Source organism: Spermophilus citellus (assembly GCF_964194105.1).
Source record: "Spermophilus citellus genome assembly, chromosome: 9".
Classification (NCBI taxonomy): domain Eukaryota; kingdom Metazoa; phylum Chordata; class Mammalia; order Rodentia; family Sciuridae; genus Spermophilus; species Spermophilus citellus.
The window spans coordinates 6272395-6298522 of NC_138191.1; the positions used below are offsets into that span (position 1 = coordinate 6272395).

The 26128-nt window shown below is 51.4% G+C and overlaps 1 protein-coding gene and 1 long non-coding RNA gene across 4 annotated transcripts in view; one reads left to right on the forward strand and one right to left on the reverse strand.

The window, feature by feature from the left end:
- Window positions 1-23099, reverse strand: part of LOC308656252 — a 38128-nt gene extending 15029 nt beyond the window's left edge. Inside the window, exons 1-3 of one of the 3 annotated variants that reach the window (XR_014023662.1) lie at window positions 21006-23099; window positions 10681-10797; window positions 5447-5636 (exon numbers count right to left, since the gene is read on the reverse strand). This is a non-coding gene — a long non-coding RNA (uncharacterized lncRNA). Of the gene's footprint in view, window positions 1-5446; window positions 5637-9405; window positions 9576-10680; window positions 10798-21005 lie in introns of those variants that run through there. The other 2 variants (XR_014023663.1, XR_014023661.1) reach the window with 2 other exon arrangements.
- Window positions 18913-25792, forward strand: EFNA1 (ephrin A1). The gene is made up of 5 exons (XM_081307113.1): window positions 18913-19625; window positions 23106-23401; window positions 24513-24578; window positions 24738-24788; window positions 24926-25792. Exons 1-5 carry the CDS (start codon window positions 19534-19536, stop codon window positions 25036-25038), a joined length of 618 nt encoding a protein of 205 aa, XP_081163239.1. The 5' UTR covers window positions 18913-19533; the 3' UTR covers window positions 25039-25792.
- Window positions 25793-26128: the final 336 nt, after the last annotated feature.

Here is a 26128-nt window from a genome sequence, read left to right on the forward strand (position 1 = left end):
GGATTTTTTAAATTTGTTATTAATTTAGCTCAACAGCCACTAAGAGAGCCAGTGGAGTCAAGTGCCTCAATCAGCTGGGCGGACCCTGTGCCTCGGAGACTCCCTCCTGCAGCTTGGTTCCCTCGGTCTGGTCTGGGTTAACTGCTCTGGGTTCTGGTATACAGCGGAGTCGCCCTCCACCAGCATTCTGGGAATTCCTTTCCTCTCCTTCCTGTGTTAGAGCAGCTTCCTGGACCCCATGTCTCATTTTTCTGTGTTTACCTGGCATTTTGTGGAGCACATCTCCACGAGCTTCCTGAGAAACCATGTTTTGTGTTGTTGATTGACTTTGACTGAAAGCACTCTTTATTCTAGTCCTATGGCCCTGTTTCTTTCTTTCTTTTTTTTTTTTTTTGTAGTGTTTGGGATCAAACCCAGGGCCTCATGCATGCTAGGTAAGTGCTCTACCATTGAGCTACATCCTCAGTCTTTTTATTCTGAGACAGTCTTGCTACATTGCAGAGGCTGGCCTCAAACTTGGGATCCTCCTGCCTCAGCCTCCAGAGTTGCTGGGATCACAGGTGTTCACCCCTGCTCCCGGTTGGTTTACAAACCAGCTTTGTGATGGCACTCACTAAATATAAGCTCCTCAAGGAGGATCTGTGCCCGTTTTTTTTTGTTGTTGTTGTTGTTGTTTTTAATTTTAATATTTATTTATTTTTTTATTTTGTCGGCGGACACAACATCTTTGTTGGTATGTGGTGCTGAGGATCGAACCCAGGCTGCACGCATGCCAGGCGAGCGCGCTACCGCTTGAGCCACATCCCCAGCCCATGTGCCCGTTTTGCTTACAGATGGAGTCCTAGAACTTAGAATATTATCTGGAGCATAGTAGGTATTCAGTAAATATTTGCAGACCGGAAGATAAGAATAAAAGACATCCAGTTGCTTTCTCATCTGCTCTAAATTTTGATCTTTTATCTAAGAACATTCCATGGACTTTCTTTTCCCCCAGATAAGAATTATCTAATCTTACTCCTGGGAGCATAACTCTAGCTCCCAGAAAATAGGTAGGGGAGAGGGGCAGTGGTCCCATTATCCAGCACACAGAGGGGTTTCATGTTCTGTTTCTTCTGGGGGGAGGTGCTGACCTTTGAACCCAGGGCCTCTCCCACCTTGGGTAAGCGCTCTCCCACTGAGCTACAGCCCCAACCACTTTTATTATTTATTTTGGGACAGGGTCTCAAGGAACTGCCCAGGCTGACCTCGAATTTGCAGTCCTCCTGCCTCCCCTCCTGGTAGCTGGAATTCCAGCCCGCGCCTAGCTCCCTGCTCCAGATAGTTATTTTTATCCACATGCTACTCACAGCCATTTTGCCTGGTGCTCCTGAGTCTGAAGTCAGGCCCTTCCTGTGGCTTAACACCCTACTCCATGCCGGGCACCTTCGCAGCAGCGCTCTTCTCTACTGTAGGAAACAAAGTTCCTGCCCCATGAGGTTTATGATCTATTGGGGATCAATGTAAAATAGGCAGAAAAGAACTGATATACATACGGTGGGCCCCCCATCCACAGGTCCCACATCCTCAGATTCCACCAGACACAAACCAAAAACATCTGAAAAAAAAGTCTGAACGTGAACAGACTCTTCTCTTATTGTTATTCCCTCAACAGACAGCATGACATCTATTTACCTAGCACTTACATTGAATCAGGTAGTCAAGTAATCTAGAGATGATTCAAACCGTCCAGGAAGATGTGTGGGTTATATGTGAATACTGCACCATTTTATAGAAAAGACTTGAACACCCGTGGATTTGGGTATCCAAAGAAGGTCCTGGAATCCATCTCTGTGGATGGCCAGGCTCCACCCTGTGTGTGTGTATCAGGCAGTGACAAGTGCTGTGAGGAAAAAGACAGCAACATACAAGGAAGAAGAGCAACTGTGCCTCTGTAGATCTGTGACCTCTGCATGCATAAGTGCATGCTAGAGCCTTTAGGGAAGATCTCAGCTGGGTGCAGGGGCACAGGCCTATAATCCCAGTGACTTGGGGGGCTAAGCCAGCATGGCAAATTGGGGCCCATCCTCAGCAACTTAGCAAGACTCTGTCTCAAAATAAAAAATAAAAATGGCTGAGGGTGCCGGGTGTGGTGGCACACGCCTATAATCCCAGCAGCTCGGGAGGCTGAAGTTCAAAGCCAGCCTCATCAATGGCAAGGTGCTAAACAACTCAGTGAGACCCTGTCTCTAAATAAAACACAAAACAGGGCTGGGGATGGGGCTCAGGGGTCGAGTGCCCCTGAGTTCAATCCCTGGTACCAAAAAAAAAAACCCCCAAAAAACAGGCAAGGGCTCTGCAACTGATGTGCGCACCCGTCTTGGTAGTGCTGTAGGAGACTCAGGGAGAGGATGGGCTTGGGGTGGAATTCTAGAAGGTACTTAGGCAGTGTGGAGGGCGGGTGCAGATTCAACAGCCAAGGAAAACGCTGAGTAGGGAGTGAGCACACAAATGGTAAGAGTGGGGGAGGCCTGGCTTAGGTGTCCACTGTGGGTCCCTGCTCACAGATGGAGTTTACAGAGGAAACCTAAGGAGATCTTTCAGGGAGTCAATGTCCTCAGGGAAGGGGGCAGGTTTCCCATAGGGCAAGGTTGGCAGGGTGCAGCTGCTTTAGCTTCTGTGGGTGCAAGAGAGACGTGGAGACCAGAACTCCCTAGAGGGGTCAAGTCCCTGTGTCCAGGCCTGGATGACATCCTGCCTGAGATGCCCCACTCCTCCTCCCTGAGTTCCACAGGAACCAACAGAGTCACTCGGGGCTGCATTTCACTCTGCAGGCACCCGGCTCAGAGCCACTTCCCCTCTCAAAAATCCATTCCCTCCCCACACCTGCTGTCCATCTTCCAGAATGCGCTCGACCCACATGTGATGATGTGGTCTCTTCTCCTCTCCTCGGGGAGCTATACGATCATTACATGATGATTCCCAGGGATTTGAGAAGTGTGGTTTGAGAAGACACTTGTGGATTAACCGCTGGTGTTGCCCTGAGTCTTTGGAGAATGGAACCTAAAGGTCACCCCAGAAAGAGCTGAAGACTCAGAGCCACACAGACCCAAGGTCGCATCCCAGCTCCACCATTTATAAGAATTCCTGCTCAAAAAGGCTTTGAGCCCCCTCAATTGTCACTTCAGGATGGAAATGGCACCCACTTCTTGGGTCTCCTGAGGACAGATTAGTCTCCTGAGTCTCCCCACCCCCCTTATAAAGCCAATTCCCCAGAAATGTGTAAGTTGGCACAGGAATAAAAATAGACAAAAGAGAGATGAGAAGAGGCAGCTAGCTTACCCCGGATGAAAACCCATCCTAACTCAGGTAGATCTGCAATTATGCCCTTTCCTGTTCATCATGATCACTTTCTGCACTGGGAGTGAAATGTGCTTGAGAATACAGCAATTGTCTAACTTGAAATGCAAGACAGAGCCAGGCATAGTGGTGCATGCCTATAATCACCCTGATTTAGGAGGCTGAGGCAGGAGGATAACAAGTTCAAGGCCAGCCTCAGAAATTTAGTGAGGCCCTATCTCAAAATAAAAAATAAAAAAGGGCTGGGTATGTGGCTCCATGATTAAGTCCCTCTGAGTTCAATCCCTGGTATGAAAAAGAAAAAAAAAAAGAAATACAAACCAAGAAGTAACATTCTATGACAATTGAAGTTCAAACAACAGAAGGAACAGAAGAGGCCGTATTTCCATTTGGTGACCATAAATGTATCCTGCTCCCCTCCCTAGGAGTGAGTAAGAGCTCACAGCTAGATTCTCTGTGTCTGAGTGAAGAATACCCACAGGACCAGATATAGTGGGACGTACTTGTAATCCCAGACACTCAGGAGGCTGAGGCAGGAGGACCACAAGTTTGAGGCCAGCCTTGACAATTTAGCAAGAGCCTGTCTCAAAAATTGAAAAATAAATAAATAAAAAGGCTAGGGATGTAGCTCAGTGGAAGAGCACCCAGGGTTGAATCCCCAGTATCGAAATAAATAAATAGATAAATAAAACAAGCAAATAAATAAATAAATAAAAAGAACCCCCCAGAACAGAGATCAGGCATCAGGAGGTCTACTTAAGAAGCTGGGCACAGCAGCACACACCTGCAACCCGGGTGCTGCGGCAGAAGGATCGCAAGCTTGAGACCAGCCTCAGCAATTTAGTGAGACTCAGTCACAAAATAAAGAATACGAACAGCTGGGAATGTAGTTCAGTAATAAAGTGCCCCTAGGTTTAATCCCCAAAAGAAAAAGAAAAGAGGGGGCTCCTTAATCATTCCTAATATCCTCTCTGAAAAGGACCATAGCCTCCTTCATGTGACCCCCCCAAACTTAAACCAAAACACACAAATTAAAAATTCCCACAGGGATGGAGATAGCCTCCGTCCTGGCCAACCCCTACCCTCTGCCAAGGGCCACACATACTACGTGTCACACATCACCCCACACAGGTCACAAGCTGTGTCCAGGAGAACTTTGCTCGGGAGCCAGTTTCACAATAACTCAAGCAATGCTAGAGGTCACACTAAAGCAAACAACCATCTAAGACACTTCTAGAAGTCTATAAACTTCCTTGTTCTTGACTGAAAGCCCATATCTTTGCCACACGTGGTTTAGGATTCAGGAAACAGATCACAATCCCATGGTCCCCAAATCCATTCTGACACTAGTGTTGCTCCTGGAATGTCACTCCCCTGAGTCACTCCCTGTGACTGCAGATCTTGGCAGACTCGGCCAGGTAAGAGCATTGGCAGAGATCTCAGAGGGCAGGCCTAGGCGCTGCCCATCAGGAGCAGCAGTGTGGCCTCGCCATCAGTCCTGTGGGCTTGACCCGGAAATACAGGGGTGCCACGTACCAGCTGCAGGGCACCGATCCTCCGGGGACGCCATGAGGACACCTGATCCAGCCCCGAGGGTGATTGTGAGGGTTCATATGATCGAGTGTATGAACTCCTGTGTGTCTGGACCATCACAGATGGTCAACAAGCTGTCACAGTTATCATTACTAATAAGTAAAAGTGGTGCTACTTCCTGGATATCAAGCCAGCGTGGAGTCATGAAGGGCCACAGGAGTTCAGAGGTAGAGGTGGAGCTGTCACGGAGGATGTGGGACTTCACATAGTGTTGCCAGATAAATTACAGAACCCCCAGCTGAATCTGAATTCTGAGTAAACAATGAGTTTTTAAAAAACATAACTCTGGGCTGTGGCCATGGCTCAGTGGCCCAGCGCTTGCCTGGCCTGTTCGAGGCACTGGGTTCGATTCTCAGCCCCGCATAAAAATGAAATAAAGGTATTTTGTCCACCTCCTATTAAAAAATAAATATTAAAAAATAAATAGAATAAAGATTTGTCAACATCTAAATAAATAAATATGTCCCGGATATTGTACCACACATACTAAAAAATTCTCCATTGTTTATTCAAAACTCAGATTTAACTGAGTATTTAAATCAGCTTTGCGTTGCTGTGACCACAATACCCGACATGAACAATGTAGAGGAGGAAGAGTTTATTTGGGCCTCACAGTCCAGAGTTTCGGTCCACTGTCTGCCAACTCCATTGTTCTAGCCCAAGTTCTAGGCCATCATGCAGGAGGAGCCTGGTAGAGGAGCACCGTTCTATTCAGAGAAAGAGAGAGGGTAAGGGGCCGCGGGAAGAGGACTCACCCGGGGCTCACCCCCAGTGACCCTCGTCCTCCAGCCACGCCCCATCTCCCCACAGTTGCCACCCAGTCCGTCCATTCAACCTGAAATGGACTGATTACAGCCTCACAATCCAATCATCTCACCTCTGAACACTCCTGCATTAACAGAAGAGCTTTGGGGAGACACCTCACATCCAAATCATGTCTCTGGGCATCCTATATTTTTATTTGCTAGAGCAACTTAAACTTGAAGAGCAGCCTAGGGCCAGCCGCGGTGACTCACACCTGTAACCCCAGCAACTCCAGAGGATGGGAGTTCAAAGCCAGCGTCAGCATCTCAGTGAGGCCCTGAGCAACTTGGCCAGACCCTGCCTCTAAAGAAAATATTTACAAGGGCTGGGGACGAGGCTCAGTGGTTGAGCACCAGTGGGTTCAATTCCCTGGTACCCCCCCCCCACACACACACAGCAGCATAGGTGGACTGAGAGGTTAGAGGGACCCTAAGCAAAGTAGGGCACCTCCCGCCTCTGTACATACAGCTGCAGGTGCTCTGCTGGGCAGTTTACAAGGGCATCCCCAACCACTGTGAGGGATTTATTACTCCTTACACTTTACAGATGAGGGAACTGAGGCTCAGGATCACAGCTCGTTAGTATTAAAACTCTGGCTCTGCCTTGTCCCCTGGCACCTGTTTCTTGCATGCCCCACATCCTGGGGGTGGCAGAGAAGTTCAGGAAAGGGCATGAATACCCACCTTCACTTGAGGCCGCGCAGGCCCCTGGCCCTGGCCCAGCGCCTGCAACACAGGCTGGCTGGGTCGTAGCAAGGCTCTGCCTTTTCCTCCTTTCTTTCTGTAATTTGTTTTTGAAAGCCAAACACAATAGCTAGACTTATAGATTGCCACTCCCTTTAGCATTTCCATTTAACGAGGCGGCAGTTTGGTTGCCTTTGAATTATTCATCCAAATCAAGTATTCCATCCGCATTCGGCTTTGTGTTCCACAATTCCTGTCCCCAGGAGTCACCGCAGGGAATAGTGCCCAGTTACTGAAGCGCCACCATCCTTCATCAATCAAGGGCCAGGAAATTTCATGATAAAGACAAGTTTGCCACGGATCCTGTCTCCCACAAATGTTATGCCCCTAACAGAGGATTTTCTAACATGATAGATGTTGTGCAGCATGATGACAATAAAACCATGCTTCCTCCCAATTAGATTTTGAATTCTACCAATTGTAAGTTCAGTACAATTATATCCATACTCTAAGCACTGCAAAATTCAGAGTAGGAAATATTTATAGTATCCTAAAGTCTGATGGTTTTTTTATGAAGTTGAAGTTCATGTCAGTAGCCTTCCTTCTATTTTTATTTATTTATTTATTTTTTGTACCAGGAATTGAACTCAGGGGCACTCGACCTCTGAGCCATATCCCCAGCCCTTTTTCATACTTTATTTAGAGACAGGGTCTCACTGAGTTGCTTAGGGCCTCACTAAATTGCTGAGGCTGGCTTTGAACTCATGATCCTCCTGCTTCGGCCTCCTGAGCAGCTGGGATTACAGGCTTGCACGGCATCCACCGGCATACTCTTCCTGGTCTACAAAATAATTCTTGCAGCGGGAAGTGTGTGCCACCTATAATCCCAACCACTCAGGAGGCTGAGGCAGGAGGATGGCAAGTTTGAGGCAGCGTCAGCAACTTAGTGAGGCCCTAGGCCCTAAGCGACTGAAAGGCCCTGTCTCAAAATACAAATGAGAAAGATTAGGGATATGATTCAATGATAAAGCCCCTCTGGATTCAATTCCCAGTACAAAAAAATAAAATAAAATAAAAAAGGGATTCTCTTTCGAAAGAACAAGACAACAACCACCCTTAATTCACAAACATGGACCCGGCTCCCACCCTGGGCACGCCGAGCTGCAGGGAAGGACACTGTTCCGGTCCTCAAAGAACGTGCGATGGGGACAGACACACATTCGGCTAGATTTCCAGAAGAGAAGGATCAAAGTAAACATTGTAGAAGACAAAATGTCACAGGGCCCAGAAGAGGGAGTGATTAATCCGCACTGTGGGGAGGTGGTGCGGAGCCAGGCGGGAAGGATGAGTAGGATCCTGACAGCTGGCGATGGAACAGCTTAGGCAAAGGTGGAGGCCACTCGAGGAGCTGGGAAGCCTGTCAATATTGTCGCACCTCCTGGCTTCAGAAGTCGGAATCCCAGCCCTGCATCATTCGCCCTGGAGGCCTTTAACCCATGATTTATAATAGGTGGGTTTCTAAAAGATGCTAATTTCTCAGACGAACCAAAGCACCCTCCTGGGGACCGAGCCCCCTTTACTGCATTCCAACCCCAGGAACACACACCCTGACCAACAACAGACCCCTTCTCCCGGCCCGCTCCCTCGTTAACACCACCCCAGGCCACACAGGCTCCCCGCAACAGCGCCTGCTCACCCGCCAGACAGGAAACACATCGGGAGGGTTTTAAACAATTTTAAAATGTGCCTTCAAAATTTACAGCTTGCTCTACTTGCCTGAGGGAGGAACCCAGCCCCTTATATAAATATCACCCCAAACAGGCCTGCTCTACATCCCACCCAGACGGGGCAGCTGGGTTTTCTATGCCAAGTTGGGAGGAGGGATTGGGGGGATTGTTTGTCTTGATTTTTTCCCCCATTATTGCTCTGCATCCTGAGGTTCCGTGTCAGCTGTGTGTCCTGTGGTCACTGGCTCTGGGCGGGGGGTGCTCTACCACTGAGCTACACCCCAGCCCTTTTTATTTTCTATTTTGAGACAGCTTCTTGCTAAGAGGATGATGCTGGCTTCAAGTTTGCCATCCTCCTGCCTCGTTCTCCCGAATTGCTGGGGTTCACTGGCTTTTTTTTTTATTATGTTTATTGTAGACACTCCTTGTAGCCAGAGGACAGGAGGCTCTTTCCTTGTTCCTCAGTCCACCAGTCACCTGGCCAGGGACAACACCATTTAGCAGGTTCTGGGTGGACCTATGAGGAAACATCTCAAAGGAAGGGTTTCCTGGCCATGAATCAGACAGTTCCTAGAATCAGGGCAGCTGGGGACAGGGGAAAAGTCCCTGTCCCTGCAGCAGGGTTAGGACAGAGCCCTCTTGAGAGAGGAGCTAAGCCTCAGTCCCCTGTGTCCACTGCTGTTTGTTGTCCACTGTTACTGAAATATGATTTTCATGCAGTAAGAGTCACATGTTTTAAGTGCCATTGGCCCTTCATATCTTTGGTTTCCTCATCTATAGATTCAACCACCTGCAGATGGAAAATATCCAGAAAATACCTGTGTCTGTACTCAACAGGGATAGACTATTTCCTCATCATTATTCCCTAAACAATACACTATAACAACTATTTACACAGCATTTACATTGTATCAGGTATTGTAAGTCACCTAGAGATGATTCAAACCGTCCAGGAGGATGTACATAGGTTATATGCAAAGGCTACACTGTTTTATAGAAGGCACTCGAGCATCCTTGGGGAATCCTGGCACCAATCCCTCACAGCTACCCAGGGCTGCCTGAATATTGGTCAATTATAGCTTGACAAATGTCTACGCTCCTGTAACCACCATCCAAACAAGATAAAGAACTTTTCCATCTCCCAAGGAGAGTCCCCGAGCCCCCTTCTCATGAGTCCCCCAGTTCCTGCCCCCCAATCCCATCTCAGTCAATCACAGAGCTGCCTTCTGTCACTCTAGATTAGAGTTACCTGTTCTAGAAATGATTTGCCTTTTGTAGTGGGGCACTGGGGCTGTGCCTCTCTACCCCCTGCCCTCCTTCTCCTATCTCACAGAACATCAGGTGCATCTAGTGATACAAAGGAATGTTGGTTGGTTTATTCCTTGGTTGGTTGGTCTGGAGGAGGAGGAGAGTATTCTGTTGAAACAGGATTCTGTAGGAGACAGTGAGAGACACAGGGAGGAAGAGTCTTGGATATGTCCCTGACCTGGTAAAGGTTTGAGCCAGGTGACTGGCTTTTTTTTTTTTTTTTTTTTTTTGGATACTGGTGATTGAACCCAGGGGCAATTAACCACTGAGCCACATCCCCAGCCTTTTTTACATTTTATTTAGAGTCAGGGTCTCACTGAGATGCTTAGGGCCTTGATAAACTGCTGAGGCTGATTTTGAACTCATGATGCTTTCTTTTTTTTTTTTTTTTAAAGAGAGTGAGACAGGGAGAGAGAGAGAGAGAGAGAAATTTTTTAATATTTATTTATTTATTTTTTAGTTATCGGCGGACACAACATCTTTGTATGTGGTGCTGAGGATCGAACCCGGGCCACACGCATGCGAGGCGAGCGCGCTACCACTTGAGCCACATCCCCAGCCCTCATGATGCTTTCAAGCCACGGGGACTTCAGGTGTGGCCACCACGCCTCGCCAGATGACTGGGTTTGATGAGGGCCTCGGAGCCTCACAGCCTGATGGAAGTTTTTTTTTTGTGACTAAACGCAGCCCAGAGTTGGAGGGAGGACCCATCCTACATGAACAGACCCACCTGCTGATGGCAGGTTGGCAGCTGGGTCCCCAGCCCCTGTCCTGTTTTCCTTGGCTGCCCTTGCCCAGAGCAGGACTCGTCCCTGTCCTTGCTCGAGCTTTCTGCAGAAGGAATCTGTCTGCAGAAGGTTGCTGTCCTGGAGGGGCCACAACAAGACATTCATAAGAGCCTGGTGGCTTGTAAGAACACTGGGTTCAGAAATCCTCAGACTGTCAGGAAAGCACACCTCACAGGGGTGTGCTAGCCAGAAGGCCAAGGATGCTCCCAGTGACTCCGTGGCAAAGCCCTGATCCCCAGAAAGATAAGAACCCCACTGCAGCACAGCAGGGTGGCAAGCACCCAAAGCGTCCTCAGTCCAGCCTCAGGGAAACCAAGGGGCTTCATGGATGGAATCAGCTGAGGCGACACAGGAGGGGAGAGACTCCTGCTGCCCCTCCTCCTCCAGCAGGACACGTTGTACCTGCTGTGCTCTAAGCACAGAGCAAGTTTATGAGCTCACATGAAGCGCCCTTGGGAGCCATCAGCAACATCTGAGTGGAGGTGTGCACAGCACTGGAGGTCCCGTGTCAGTAGTCAGGGGCAGGAGCTCGTCGAAGTGTGCTGTTATCTCTGAGTCCTACAAAATGAAAATCATAATTACTATAATAAGAACTAATCCCAAGGTCCTTGCATATGCCAGACCCACTAGCCCTTCCAACTACATACATTATCTCATTTAATCCTCCTCATGAGCCTATGGGTGGGCGTTGTTATTTATTTATTTTTTGGTACCAGGGATTGAACCCAAGGGCGCTTAACCACTGATCAACATCCCCGCTTCCCCAGCCCCCACCCCCTTTTTGTTTTTGAGACAGGGTCTTGCTAAGTTGCTTAGAGTCTTGCTGAATTTGCTGAGGCTGGCTTGTGATGGATTCTTCTGCCTCAGCCTCTGGAGCCACTAGGATTAGAGGCATGCGCCACCACCCCCAGACTCCCCTACTCAACACCTGGTGGTTAGCTGGCATGGTGACACACACCTTTAATCCCAGCAACTAGAGAGGCTGAGGCAGGAGGATCACAAGTTCAAGACCAGCCTGGGCAAAAGTGAGGTGCTAAGCAACTCAGTGAGACCCTGTCTCTAAATAAAATATACAATAGGGCTGGGGATGTGGCTCAGTGGCAAGGCACCCTTGGGTTCAATCCCCAGGACAAAAAAGAAAAGAATTTGCTGGAAAGAATTGAGTATATCAACAATGGGAGGTGAGATTTGCCTTGGGGGATGAGCCATATGGGACACAGCCAGCACTATGCCAGGGTCACAGAAGAGTTTTGTGACAAATGAAATCCAAGTTTCACGTGTGCCTAAGTCCATCCTTTGTTTTAGGACCCAGAACAGAAGTGTTTGATTGGCGAGGCTTTCTCAGAAAAAAAAAAAAAAAAGAACCTGGTGATGAAGTATTTAACTTTTCAGCTTTCACGATCCTGCTTCCTACCGGGGCTCCTGGTTCTCAAAGGAAAATCCCGCCTCTCCACCCCCCACCCCCCTGCAAATGTCTGCAGCATTCTGGAGAGATCATTGCTTTCCGTGTCCCAGGGGCCTCCACTAGCACTCATTGTCCCTCTCTAGGAAAGCTGGATAGCATGGGACAGTGGTCAAACAGGACTCCCAGCTGGATTACCTTGTCACAAACCTGGCTCTGCCACTTACTGGCTGTGGATCTCCAGGATGTCATCATCTCCTCTGCCTTGGTTTGCTCTTCGGTAAGCTCAGGGTAATAAGACTGTCTACTCTTGTAATGAGTGTGAAGATGAAGTGAGCTAATGTACGCAAAGTGCTTCCAAGAAGCCTGGGATGAGAGTGTGCTCTATAAGTGGGCGCTGATGCTGTTGTTATTCCCAGGGCACCTAGACCCATTATCCAATATTGAACCCTTTCCTATCTTTCCGCCTTAAGACCCTGGGCTGGGGGGTCCCCAGTCAAATTCAACCCCTCGGCTGGGTTCAGCGCCCTTTTCCAGTCCCATCTAGAAAGCCCTCAGCCTTGCCTCCAGGCGATCTCCCCCATATCTGCCCGAGCATCTTCCTGACTGGGGGTATGGGATTCCTGGGATACTGCCCTTTTTCTGAGTCCCACAGGCCTCCCCGAAGGGTGTTCCCCACATTCCTCTGCTCCTCTTCCCCAGGTGGCTCCTGTGCCCTTCCTGCTCCCCCACCCCAAGCTGCGTCTCCCTTCTAGGCCTTTCTACTCTCCCCCCAACAACTCTTAGTCCACTCCCACTCGTGTTCAAGACCCAGGTCAGGATCCCCAGGACCCGGCCATCTTGACACTTGGCTGGTAAACTTGATGATGCCCAGGCCATGAACAGGAGGACAGGAAGGGTCAGGGCAGCCAGCTGGTGCAGGACAGGAAGAAGGACTGGGGAGGGGACCAGAACGGGCTCCAAGGTCATTGCCCCCCCCCCCGACCCCTGCCAGAGCTGGGCACTGTGGCCTGGGGTTCTCTGGGCATGGGGTGACCCTACCCACCATTCTAACCAAGGGAACCCTCAAAAGCCTTTCCACCACCCATGGCTCTGTCCCCTCTGCATCTCAGAACTCTTGGCTGCCATGTCCCTGTGCATTTGTCACATATTACCTGGTATGGTAAAGGTTTATCTTCCTGGAACCCCTTTTCCCTGCTTTCCTGATATTCTAAGGACTCCCAGCATCAACCGGATGAACCCGTGAAGGCTGAGACCACGCAGTGCCTAGAGACACGTACCCTCCCGGCTTCGCACCGGATCCCCTCGTATGTTAGTGCATTCGGCTGCTCTAATAATTCCACATTGCTCCATTTCACAAACAACAACCAAACAAAAACTGAGGCTCAGAAAGTTTAAATAAGTTGCCAGGCGCAGTGGCATAGGCCTGTAATCCCAACAACTCGGGAGGCTGAGGCAGGAGGATCATGAGTCCAAAGCCAGCCTCAGCAATGAAGAGGCGCTAAGCAACTCTGTGAGAGCCTGTCTCTAAATAAAATACAAAGGAAGGGCTGGGGATGTGGCTCAGTGGTGCCCCTGAGTTTAATCTCTGGTACCAAAAAAAAAAAAAAAAGTTTAAATAAGTTTCCCCACCTGGACCCAAACCCAGACCTTCGCTTAGCCTTTCCATTTACACTTTACCTTATCTGGCTTCCTGTGCGCCAGCCAGCATGAAGCCTCTATCTGGATATCTACCGCCTGCAGGGATTGGCCAGGTCAGACCTAAGCCCTAAGGGACTCCGCAGCTCAGAGCCTGTCCCATGAACCTCACGAACCCCCTCACATTCCCTCTAGGACCCCCCACCCTCTGCCCTCTCCCCTACTGCCCACACCTGGAGCTCTGGGTCTGGAGGGAGCCGGCCTCTTCTCTATGAACAATCTCCAATTGCTCACAGCTGAGTCAGCACGTTCAGCCAAAGCCTTCCCTTTATCCCCAGAACAGCCAGGCAGCAGGGGATGAAAGCAACAGGGCAGGGCGAATCCAAGCCCCACGCTAGGGTTTGGGTCTGAGGTGTTCTCTAGTCAGAGGGAAATGATCGCATTGTGGGAGCGGTAACCTAATCAGTCCACCCCAGTTTGAATGGACTGACTGGATGGTAACTGAAGGCAGGTGGGGTGTGGCAGAGGAGGTGGGTTACTGCAGAGGGGGGTGCCCTAGACAGGTGCATGGTCCCTGTGGCCCCTTCCCCCAGCCTCTGCCTTCTGACTCTGCCTTGAGCAGAGCTGCTTTCCTTCCCCAGGGCCTTCCCCACGATGTGCTCCTCACCTTGGGCTCAGAGCAATGGAGTCAGCTGTCTATGGACGGAGACCTCTGAAACCACAATCCCAAACGAGCTTCCCCTCATCTAAGTTGTATTGTGAGAGATGAAAAAAACTGACTAAAATACACACCAAGGGCATCTATGGGAGTGCTAAAAATCATCATCTGTCCTGTCTGGGCCTGAGTCCCCCCTCCTGCTCAGAGGGGACGCAGCTCCTGCCTTTGCCCACCTCACAGTGTGTAGGAGTCTATAAAGATGAAATAGTATGTGATAAAATGTACAACTGAAAATACTGGGCCATCGTAAAACGTTACACAAATGTAAGGGATTCCAAGCTGGCTGTAACACGGGTGTTAAACTATAACCTCTCCAAGATATTTACCATAAAAAAATCACAGAACCTTGAGAAAAGAATCCAGAAGTGTGCTTGCTCCTGAGACCGAGCTTCTATGAGGGATTTTCTTCCTTTGTGTTTTCCGCACTGATCATGCAATTCTGTAATTACTATACATAAATGTAACCCCTGGCTGGGGATGTAACTCAGTGGTAGAGCATTTGCCTTATATCCATGAGGTCCTGGGTTCAATCCCCAGCCCTGAAAAAAAAAGTAAATAAATAAAGTAATGCTTCTGAAATAAATCTCTAACTCTTGTGCTCTTGTACTGTGTTATCATAAAAGATTACAGACAGAGCCAGACATAATGGTGCATGCCTGTAATCCTTGTGACTCAGGATTCTGAGACAGGAGGATCCCAAGTTGGAGGTCAGCCTGAGCAACTTAGCATGACCCTGTCTCAAAATAAAATTTAAAAAAGGATTGGGGCCAGGCGCCATGGCACATGCCTATAATCCCAGAGACTCAGGAGGCTGAGGCAGGAGGATCAAGAATTCAAAGCCAGCCTCAGCAATAGGGAGGCACTAAGCAACTCGGTGAGACCCTGTCTCTAAATAAAATACAAAATAAGGCTCAGTGGTCGAGAGCCCCTGAGTTCAACCCCCAGTACCCACCCACCCACCAAAAAAAGGGTTGGGGATGTTGTTCAGTGGTAAAGTGTCCCTGGTTTCAATCCCCAGTACAGAAAAAAAGAAGGAAGACCAGGAGGAGGAGGAAAGAGAAGAAGAGAAGGAAGAAGGAAGGAGGTTTAGCAGTGCACTAGGGGTGAAGGTCCTCCTGTCTACCCCTCACCCAGTGATTCCATGATGGAGCTCCAAAGCTGGGGAGATGGCTGGAGGGATTTCTCCCACTAATAACAGGAAGGGATTCCAGCCTGCTGCTCCTTTTTTGTTCATCTTCTGGGCCTCAGACATTGTAGGAGAAGCCTTTCTCATGAGCCTCAAGGTTTGCCCTGACATCCCAACGCAACAGCTCTTCTGAGCTTCTTGTCCTCCTCAGCTCCAGACCCTCATCTCCAGATGGATGCCCTCTGGGCACCTTCCCCAAGAAGCTCCACTGGCCCCTCAAATGCCTCATGTCTGTGGCACACAGTCTTCCCTGCTCCCCAAAAGTCATGCACCCCTGCTAACAGAAACCCGGTGTCTACAGGGAACCAAGCAGGTTTGTGATTGCAAAAGGAGGCCTTTGCGGCAGCCCCGGTCACAGGCACTCAGACACTTGAGCCAGTTCTGTTCCTTGAGGCTGGGAAGATTTACTTTCCACTTATTTTGGGTGCTGGGGATAAAACCCAGGGCCTTGCACATGTTAAGCATGAATTCCACCACTTAGCAACACCCCCAGCCAAAATTTTCCTACCCGATAAGAGAGAACCTTGAAAAGAAGAAAAAGAAGAGGAGGAGGAGAGCTTTAGAACTTTTGCTCCCACCCCTTCTTTCTGGGGCCCCTGTAGCTTAAGGATGGTTCTCAGGCTGGCTGAGGCAGCCACATTGTAGTCAGGGACACATTACTAATAAAGTGAGAAATGTGCACTTATTTATTTATTTATTCAGGCACTGGAGGTTGAACCCAGAGTGCTCTACCACTGAGCTACATCCCCAGCCCCTTATGTTTTTTTGTTTGTTTTAATATTGAAATGGGGTCTCACTAAGTTGCCCAGCCTGGCCTCCACTAGTGAGCCTCCTGCCTCGGCCTTTAGAGTACACAGAGATTATAGGTAATCTCTGCGCTACCTCCACTGCCTGGAAAACACGCACTTTATTTTTCAAAATGACCCGAGGGATTGGACAGAGGCAGATCCAGTCTAGGGCCCGCCCCTCCCGCTGCTGCCTCACCCCATTACCCAGAGATGCCCTCTGGGGCTGAGCCAGGGAAGACGCGCCCCAAGGCCCTGAGGCTCTGGCCTTCCCCACGCCAAACCACAGGGCACAGAGCAAAGCACTAGCAATCAAGCCGTTGTGCCTGTTCCAGACTGGAAATGCTGCCTGCAGGCGGGCATTGAACCCACAGGTGGGCAGCCCCTCCCTGGAGGTGGGGGCAAGCCCTCCCCCAGGGCTTCAGAAGCTTAACCCTGCCCCTCAGGAATTCCCAGGAAGGACTCACGGAGGGAATTTCCCAGACAGACACACAGACAGACTCTCTAAAGTTCTAGACACTGAGCACAGATGTTTGCCTGGGGTTGGCGGTGCTGAGAGCCAACGCAGGCACACAATTTTTCAGGGAGAAGTAGCCCAAAGCAAAAATCAAGACCAGACCCGCCTAGTCAAACCAGGGGCTGGAGTGAAGAGGGGCCCAGAGTTGGTCCCTGCGTTCCAAGACCCTTAGGTTGCCTCTGAATTGCACAGTGCCTGCAACCCTCCTCTCCGTCCACCAGGCGTCGCCGCGGTTCCAAGAGGGATCGGGGCCGGGAGAAAGTGTGTGGTTGGGGTCGGAGCAAGGCATTTAGCAAGTTTGTCTTGCCGGGAGCTTGTCGATTTCCCCTACTTCCCGAATTCGGGAAAGCATATGCCAAAACTGATCGCGGACTCCCCTGGAGTGGCATTTTTATCTTAGATTCACCCTTGCACTTTGGGTACCCACCGCAATGCCTGGTGTCTCCGAGTGTTCCATTTATTTCTGATGAACAACACAAACACAGGGACAGAGGAGTGACAGATCAAGGACTAAAGTGAGAATGCTGGGAAAGCGCCAAATCAGGGAAGGAGGTCTCCGCGACCTGCTTATGACCTGGATTTCCCCACCACCTCCTCTCCACCGAGACGGCAGGCGGGGCGGAGCGGACGTGGTCCCGCCAGACTGGGCCCAGCGAGTTCGAACCTGCTGTACCCAAGCCGAGGAGCGCAGGACCCCACACGTACTCGCTCGGTGCGTCCGCAAAAAAGGGAATTCGACCCAAAGCCATCTCCTCTAGGGGACAGTCTTGGGCCACCCTCTCTAAAGAGTTTCACTGTCCACTGCCCTATAACCCCTGTACTGGTTTCTCTTCAGAGCAACATTTAACACCTTTACTCAACAGTGAGTGACCTCACTCATTCCACAAACGTTTGTTGCCCACCTACTGTATATGCTGGGTGCTGTGCTAGGCGCTACTAATACAGTGAACAAAACAAAATCCCTGCTCTTATGGGACACGTGGGCTGGTTAGGATGGGGTACTCTCACTGGGGACACGCGGGAGGCCGACACCCAGGTGAGCAAAAAGCGCGTGAGGTGCCGCCCTGGGGCCTGTTGGAGGATAGACTTCGGCCGGGGAGGGTGGGGTCGGCCGCGCCTCGGATCGACGTGAGGCTTGGGCACGTAGCCTGCGGCAGGTGTGCGTGGAGGTGAGGGTGAGGTGAGGGTGAGGGCGATGACCCTGACCCATCGCGGGGTTACTTGGCCTCCGCACCTAGTTGGCGCACGGTAGATATTTATCGTGAGTGCAGCGAGTCGGACCTCCTGCGGCTTCACCCCGGGGCGGCGGAGAGGGGGCTGGCGGGAGCCCTTCTCGGCTCCAGACTCCTCCCCCGCGGGGTCAGCGCGGGACTTGCCGCGGCGTCCAGGCCCCGCGTAATTACAGGGACTGTCGCCAGGCCTGGCCGTAAAAGACTAGGATGAAACAGCCTGGGAACCAAGGAAGCTGGGCCCGAACGGCCAGGGGCCCGGGGTCAGCGGCTTCCCCTGCTACGCAGCCGCAAGAAAGAGCCGGTTAGGGACGCAGACACACGCCACCACCCCGGTTGCGCACACAGGCACACAACTACACACATAAACCACCAAGCCTGCAGACACACAGCACTCAGCTCTCCAGCTCCAGGCACACACTCGAGCCTAATCAAACACCTGCCCACCCTCTCCACCCCAGGAGGCGACACCCGCCTGCCAACCCCTTTCCAGACGGCTGGAGATCCCGCCTGGGAGTACAGCCCCGAGAGGCGAATTCCAGTGGGTTTGTTTACATGGCATGGGGGAGGGAGCCAGAGCCGGGTACTTGAGCTGGGTTCTGGGGCCCGACTGACTGCGAGACCAGCTCAGATGGAGCCAAATCCAGCTACACAGCCCCGGGACGCTGCGCAAACACATCCCTGCCCCCACCTCGCCCCACCCCCTCTGCACGCCCAAACACGTTTCCCCTGGTCTTCACACACTGTTCACAAACATTAGCATGCGTATGTCAAAGAGTTTCACATGCTTCCACACACGCGGCTGTGATATTAGTCACAAATGCTTTCACACTTGCGCGCCATCACACGTATTTACACACGCCAGATGTACATGTGTTGGTTAGTTTGTCACCCTTCAAGCCCAGATTTTCACAGTCCATATTCAAGAGCCCATTCGCACGATACACACATGTGATGTCACACACACGGTGGCCTTTGGCTCATCTAAAAACAACAACGGACACCCTCCCGGGTCCTGGGTCCCGCGTGTCCTTACGGCGCACCGGCACTAGTGGACAGAGGATCCCTTAGCTCTGGCCGCACATGTTACACACTTGATCACACACAGCGTCGCACTTTATTCCCGGCATCCAGGCGATGACACAATCTCTTGAACAAAGACAACATTGACAAACCCAACAAAAACAAACAGCCGCGTGTGTGTGGGGAGGGGAAGCCAAGCGCAGAGTCCGGGAATGGTGGGGGGGAGGGGGCAGGAGGAGAGTGTGGGAACTCGGGCGCCGAAGACTGGGTTTGTGAGCCTCAGAAAGGTGTGGGCAGATCCACAACCTCGCGCCCTTCAGGATCTGCACCGAGCGCTGAAGCCGGGTCCTGCACCCGAGCCTTCGCAAAGCCGCACGTGAGAGTTTGTTCCTTTCCGCAGCAGGAGACGGCGCCCAGTCCCACAAAGGCCACAAAGCTTCAGGCAGACCCCCAAGTGAGCAAACTCGCAGCTCTGGGGTGATCTCTGGGAGCAGAAGAGCGCTCTCCCCTCCCTCCGCCACCCGGGGCCTCCTCCCCAAGCTGCCCTCCCCCCCCAAGCTGCCCTCCCCTCCTCCACCACCTCCCCAGCCCCCAAGCCTCGGGGCAGCCGAGCGCCGGGCGGGGCGGGGGCGGGGGCGGGGCGGGGTGTCGGGCGGCGCCGGCCCAAAAGGCGGAGTCGCCAGGCGAAGGGGCCAGAGCTGTGAGCGCTGTGCTCAGTTCGCCGCGGAGAAAACCAGCGTGAACCCAGACCCCAAGGAGCCCCTCGTCCCCGCCCGGCCTGGCCAGGCCCCGCGCTATGGAGTTCCTCTGGGCCCCTGTCTTGGGTCTGTGCTGCAGTCTGGCCGCTGCTGACCGCTACACCGTCTTCTGGAACAGTTCAAATCCCAAGTAAGCCCCGAGTCTCCCGCTGGCAGCCTGGACGCCGCCACTGCCCCTCCCCAGGGTAACTGTCCTGGCCAGCCGCTGACCTGAGCCTAGGGGAGGCAACCCCGGGCGGGAGGAATTCTGTAGCTTTTCTTCCCTTTCACTTTCCCCTCTAGCTGCGAGCACCCCACCCCGGGCAAGAACCTGCCGGTGTCTGCTTGTACGGTGCTAGTTCTGCCCTTCCCTTCCTGCCCTCTGGCACCCTTGTCACTCTGAAGTGAGGGACCCTTGTTGAGCTTCCTGAGTATAGACTGACCCCCCGGCCTCCTGGGATCTTATTCTAAGCCCCCCAAGCATGGAATCTGTGTCCTCCTTGTGTGCCACTTGGGCATCTGTCCATACTGACAGGTACCTGATGTGACGTCAAAAGGGAGCACAGTGCTCAATGAGACTAACCCTGAAAGGACCCCTGAGAAGGGACCCCAGCCTCAGGTATTAGGCATTCATTCTGTATTTAAGATGACTCTGAGAAGCCTCCCATTCAGGGGTCTTTTGGGATGGCATAAGGGAGGCACATGCTGTGCATGGGTACATTGAGGGAGTCACCCAGTTTTGAGGGTTCAGATAATCCTACTGAAGAGAGAGGTCATGGGAAAAAGTCAGAAGGACTGGAAGGGTTTAAAGGGTTACAAAGGGCTTTGGCCAGGAAGGAGTTAATTTCTCCTGGGCAGGTTTAGGGCTATGAGGCAAATGGTACTGGGAGGAAGACACTCTGTCTGACCCTTTGTTCTTGCCCTTGAGTTGTCTGAACAACATTTGAAGGAAAACTGGAGAGGAGGGTAGGGCAGAGCAGGGAGCAGAGGGTCTGGCAGCTGGGGGTGGTGAAAACACCACTCAGCTCAGCCACCCCGAGCCCTAGCAGGCCTGCCTCCCTGTCCCCTTAAAGAAAAGATACTGTGCCAGGTTCCTCTGGACCTGTGGCATTGGGTTGGGGGCAGTACCCTCCTGGCCATGCTGCGCCACTGCAGCCCATCCAGTCCCTCCTGCTCCACACTCCTGGTTGTTTGTCCTTTGCCTCGGTGACCCAATCTTTTCCTAGTAGTGAGAGAGCAAAGTCCCTGTTTATGCCCATGCCAGGTGTTGGCTGAAGGAGGAGGAGGGGACAGGAAGCTTTAGTAGGGAGGGGGAGACTCTGGCCTTTTCCGTTCCCAAGCTCCCAGGTTTCCTCTCTTTCAGGAAGGAGCCTCTTCCTTGCCCCCCTCCCCGCCTGCCCTCCCCAGGCCGACGTGGCCCCCTTTCTCAGATGGAGAGCAAGAGTCAAGTGACGGCTAAGTAGAGGAGATGGTGCCCCATCAAGCACAGTTTCTGCCCTGCCCCTCTGACCACACACACACACAGCCATACCCAGGACTAGAGAGGAGCCAGTCTACAGTGGAGTCCATTGGCAACCAAGCTGGGCCCAGCTCGGGGGCAGAGATGAGGTGGCAATGTGCTGGGCGGGTGTGAGGCTGGCATGGTGACTCAGGGCACTGGGCACTGGCCCTGGGATCTCCAGGCCCCAGGCAAGAGCAGCGTGGGGAGAAGGGTGGTGCCACTGTGAGCTGGGCCCTGGCCCCAGTGGTGCCAAAGGGGCAGGTGTCCTGCCTGTTCAGACCAGCCAGTCAGTCCCTTTTACCTGGAGGCCAGTGCTCAGGGCAAGCCTGGGGTATGGGGGGCTGGGGGCTCTCCATGCTCAACAAGGTAAATTTTCACAGGTTCCCCTGAGTGCTGGGGCGGGTGGATGAGGAGTGAGTCAGTGCCCGTCACGGGAATCGGGGAAAGACGCCAGGCCCAGAGCTGAAATACCTGTTCCGAAATGGCTTCTATGTTTATCTCTCCAGAGAGGAATTTTAAAAGCCTCCCTCTGCTCCTCTCTCTCTCTCTCTCTCTCTCTCTCTCTCTCTCTCTCTTCCTGGGGTGGGGGAGGGGCCCTAGTAAGCTAGTTCCAGCAAAGGCAAGCTGCAGAACCAGGCCCTTAGAGGTCATGCAGACTGGGCAATGGAGGCCCACCTCTGAGGCCTCTTGACCTAACTCCTCCCCTGCCCTCCTGCCCTCTTGCTACTCTTACCCAGGGCTTGGGTTTGAGTCCAGATGGCAGCTAGCTCTGCTGTCTGTCTGGCTGTACTTAGGGGAATTCAGAGAAACTGACCAGTTTGTGTGTGGGGAGATTTCCCCCTGCTAGGACCCCAGCCAGGATGGAGCCAGGTGTCTGGAGCTGGGGGTGTGAGGAGGCAGTATGACTGGAGCCTGTGGGTCTTTGGGGGAAGGGAACAGCTCCACTTGGGGAGGAGAGGAGAAAACAGGCAGCCTCAGGTCTGAGAACAGCATTTCATCAGAGTGAGGGAGTAGGCAGCTTTTGGAGGTAAACAGACAGGGAGTTTGGGGGTGCTCTCAGAGAGGAGGACCTGGGCATAAATTTGAGTAGCAAGAAAGGGAGATTGGAGTGACTTGGTGAAAATGATTTAATTTAAAGGATTAGGGGCATTATCTATGGGTCTGGATCTGGTCTAGGGGTTGAGGGAAGGAGCAAACTTGGCAGACTCAGTGGGTTGGGCCAGGAGTCCGGTGGAGGGATGAGAGAAGCACGAGGGGCTCAGCATGAGCATGATAAAGAGAAGGGATTATTTGGGTCCTGATTACAGAATGGCCCCAGTAGGTCTCACAGATTGAGATCTACTAGCATTTAAAGGGACAACTGGAGCAGGATGTGCTGACACACATGTGATCCTAGCAACTGGGGAGGCTGAGGCAGGAGGATTGCTAGCTCCAGGCCAGCCTCAGCAAGTTAGCAAGACCCTGTCTCAAAATTAAAAGGATTGGTAAGGGGCTGGGGATGTGGCTCAAGTGGTGGCGCGCTTGCCTAGCGTGCATGAGGCACTGGGTTCAATTCTCAGCACCACATAAAAATAAAATAAAGATATCGTGTCCACCTAAAACTAAAAAATAAAAATAAAAAAAAAAGCATTGGTGATGTAGTTCAATGGCAAACTACATTCAACCCCCAGTACTGGGGGGTGGGGAAGCAGCAACTGGTAGAATAAATTTGGGGGTATATTTATGGGTAGAGAAAAGAATAATGAAAGAGCTACAGAAATATTTAGAAGCCCATCATTGGGCAAATACTTGGGTTACTGAATGCTTTTGTATCTGAAACACACTAAATAGAAGACTATCAGGAGATGATGGTGTTGGGGGCACATTTGGAGATAGTGAGATCAAGATCTGTAAATATGGGCTAGGGATATAGCTCAGTTGGCAGAGTGCCTGCCTGGCATGCACAAGGCCCTGGGTTCAATCCCTAGCACCACAAAAAAAAAAAGATCCATAAATATTGTGAGTTGATATTTTAGAAAAATCTTTGGGTCTGGAGTGAAACGTTAGGGGTCATGAAAACAGTCTAAGGCTCAAGGCTTGGGCCTGGCTTCTGAATGACCATTTGCTTCCTCCCACTCTGCACATGCTCAGGTTCCAGGATGAGGACTACACAGTACACGTGCAGCTGAATGACTACGTGGACATTATCTGTCCCCATTATGAGGATGACTCTGTGGCAGAGGCTGCCATGGAGCGGTACACCCTGTACCTGGTGGAGCATCAGGAATATGGGATATGCCAGCCCCAACCCAAGGACAGGATCCGTTGGCGGTGCAACCAGCCCAAGGCCAAACATGGCCCTGAGAAGCTGTCTGAAAAGATTCAGCCCTTCACATCTTTGCCCTTGAGCCAGGAATTCAAGGAGGGACACAACTATTACTACTTCTGTGAGTGCATGGGAGTCAGGCACATGGGTGCACCTATTGGGGGCACAGTGGCATAAAGCATATGCTTGGTGGGGCTGGGGTTGTGGCTCTGTGGTAGAGCTCTTGTCCACATGTGTGAGGCACTGGGTTTGTTTCTCAGCACCACATATAAATAAATAAATTAAGGTCCATCAACAACTTAAAAAAATATTTTAAAAACAAAGCATATGCTTGGGGACATGCTTAGTGGAGAGTCAAATAACATAGGACCCCTTCTAAGCCTGAATTCTATTTTCATTTACTCATTCATATCACAAATGTGGAGTGAGCTTCTGTGTAGCAGGCACTCTCTTTGGCACTGTAGGCACAGATATAAAGAAAACATTTCAGAATCTCTGCTCTCAAGGAAGTTGGAAAGGAACACCCATAGTCAACAGACCATAAGAACAGGGTGATATGGTAGGCATGAGCACAGAACATTGGGAAAATGGCCTGTGCACCTGCCAGGCTAGGGGGAACAGAAAGGATGATGAGGGAAATGACTCCAGAGCTTAGGACAAGCAGAAGAGTTTACTAGGCACAGACACATGTGCAAAGCAAGCATGACCTCTTCAGGAACCGCATGGAGTAGGAGGCACAAGGGAAGTGGAGAAAGATGAGTGTGGAGTGTGGACAGGACAGATTGTGGGAATATAAGCAGTGTGGAGGAGTTTATCATGAAGGCAAGGAGAGCCGCTTGTTGTTGATAAGAATCACAAGGACAGCTTTGTGCAGAACAGATTCAGGGATCACTGTGTAGGTGGGCCCTTAGCAGGGGTGGTAGAAAATAGCCCAGGTAAAGAGAAATGTATTATGAAGGCCTCACCCAACTTCAGGCTTAGAGGAGTGAAGGATGGAATATATGGAGGGGACCATGTCCTTGTCTGTGTCCTTCTCATCACCACTGCCAAAGCTGGGAGATTATACTAACCACTGGGTGGGAAGTGGGCAAAAGGTAAGGAGGATAAAATCAAAAGTAGAGGGCAAAGAGGAATTAGAGTGAGCAGGGAGCTGAGGAAGCAGGACTAGACACTCTGGGTTAACTTCTGCTTCAAACATTCTTTCCTTAATTCCCTATGGGTTTATCTTGCAGCTGTACCCATCAACCCCGTAGAAAACCACTGCCTGAAGTTGAAGGTGACAGTCAACAGCAAAATCAGTGAGTGCCTGGCCCATGGGCCCCCTCCCTCCATCTCTATGCTGGGCTGGGTCTAGTGGTCTGGGATAGTAGGGAGGTCCCACTGCCCGGGCCACCCTGCACTCACACCCCCGCACTTGCCTAGTACAATCCTGATCTACTTCCACTCTTGCCTTCCAGCTCATAGTCCTCAGGCTCATGCCAATCCACAGGAGAAGAGACTTCCAGCAGGTAGGTGGCTCCAACTGGTTCTGGGGCATAGGATGTGGCTTCTTTGCCAGTCAAGGGCTGGGGAGACCCTATTGGGCTGAGGACCAGTACAAATAGGGGCCACTTATCTTGAGGGCATTTTCCATCTCACCTTGCAGATGACCCAGAAGTGCGCGTTCTACACAGCATTGGTCATAGTGCTGCCCCCCGCCTCTTCCCTCTTGCCTGGACTGTGCTGCTCCTGCCACTTCTACTTCTGCAAACCCAGTGAAGATGTGTGCCACACCTGGCTTAAGGATTGGAATTGGGCCAAGGAGCCAGGGACAGGCACACCTCATCTGTCCTGGGGCCTGTCTCACAGCTCCAGCCCTGGGAACCACTCCCACCACAAGTATAGGCTGCCACCCAGCAGCCTCAAAACGGGTCAGTATTAAGGGTTTCAGCCCAAAAGAAGTCAACCAGCCTGACAGCGCCATCCCCCCACTTCAGAGGGATGGAGAAAGAAGTGGGGACTGTCCTTTCCCTGCCATTCCTGCCTTTAAGCCAAAGAAACAAACTTTGCAGAGATGGCCCCTGATGAGGGTCCAACAGGAACAAAGCTGGAAGGGGCCTGAGGCCATGTAATGGACAATGAGCTTGGCAAAGATGCTCTTCCCAGAGAGAGCCAGGATGCCCAGATGAACTGACTGAAGGAAAAACGAGACAGTTTCCTGCAGAGAGCCAGGTACAGGAGAGGCAACATGCTTGGGCTGACCAGCATCTCCCAGAAGACTTCTGTCTGTGGGGCTGCCACAGAGAGGTTTGTAGCCAGGCACTGCGCCCTCCCCCAGTATTGGGTCACACTACCTGGAGCTGTGCCAGCAGGGAGGCTGTGCCAACCTGTTCTTAGTGTAACTTAAAGGGCAGGGCCCACGTGTACAGTATCTGTATGTAAACTTTTTGTGTGTCTGCTGATTTCTACAACTGGATTTTTTTTATACAATGTTCTTTGTTTCAAAATAAAGCATTGTGTTGGTTTTTTTGGACGTTCTTTTCTGCCCCTCCACGTTGACTTGTAACCACAGTGTCCCTGCAGCACCATGCTCTGTTCAACATACATCAGAAGCAATCCGATTTGAAATTCTCTCAAAGGTTCACACCCCTTATCAGGCCAGAAGGGTGCGGAGACCAGAGTGCTCCCCTGAGCAGTCTCTCGGGTCCCACTCGGCACCCCATTCTGGAAGTTCTTCCGGTCCAACCTCTATCCCACTCCCACCCCCTCGCACAGGGCTTGGCATACCATTCAGGTACTCAAGCTGTCTGGATGAGTCAGGGAAGCTGATGCCAGCTGAGGCATGCGCCCCGCCTCACAGCTCCAGGAC

Bases quoted from the DNA above. Each gene is read 5' to 3' on its own strand.
- EFNA1 (XM_081307113.1), top strand. From the start codon at position 19,534: ATGGAGTTCCTCTGGGCCCCTGTCTTGGGTCTGTGCTGCAGTCTGGCC. The intron at 23,402-24,512 runs GTGAGTGCATGG...TTTATCTTGCAG, and splicing joins ACACAACTATTACTACTTCT to CTGTACCCATCAACCCCGTA. The intron at 24,789-24,925 runs GTAGGTGGCTCC...CTCACCTTGCAG, and splicing joins GGAGAAGAGACTTCCAGCAG to ATGACCCAGAAGTGCGCGTT.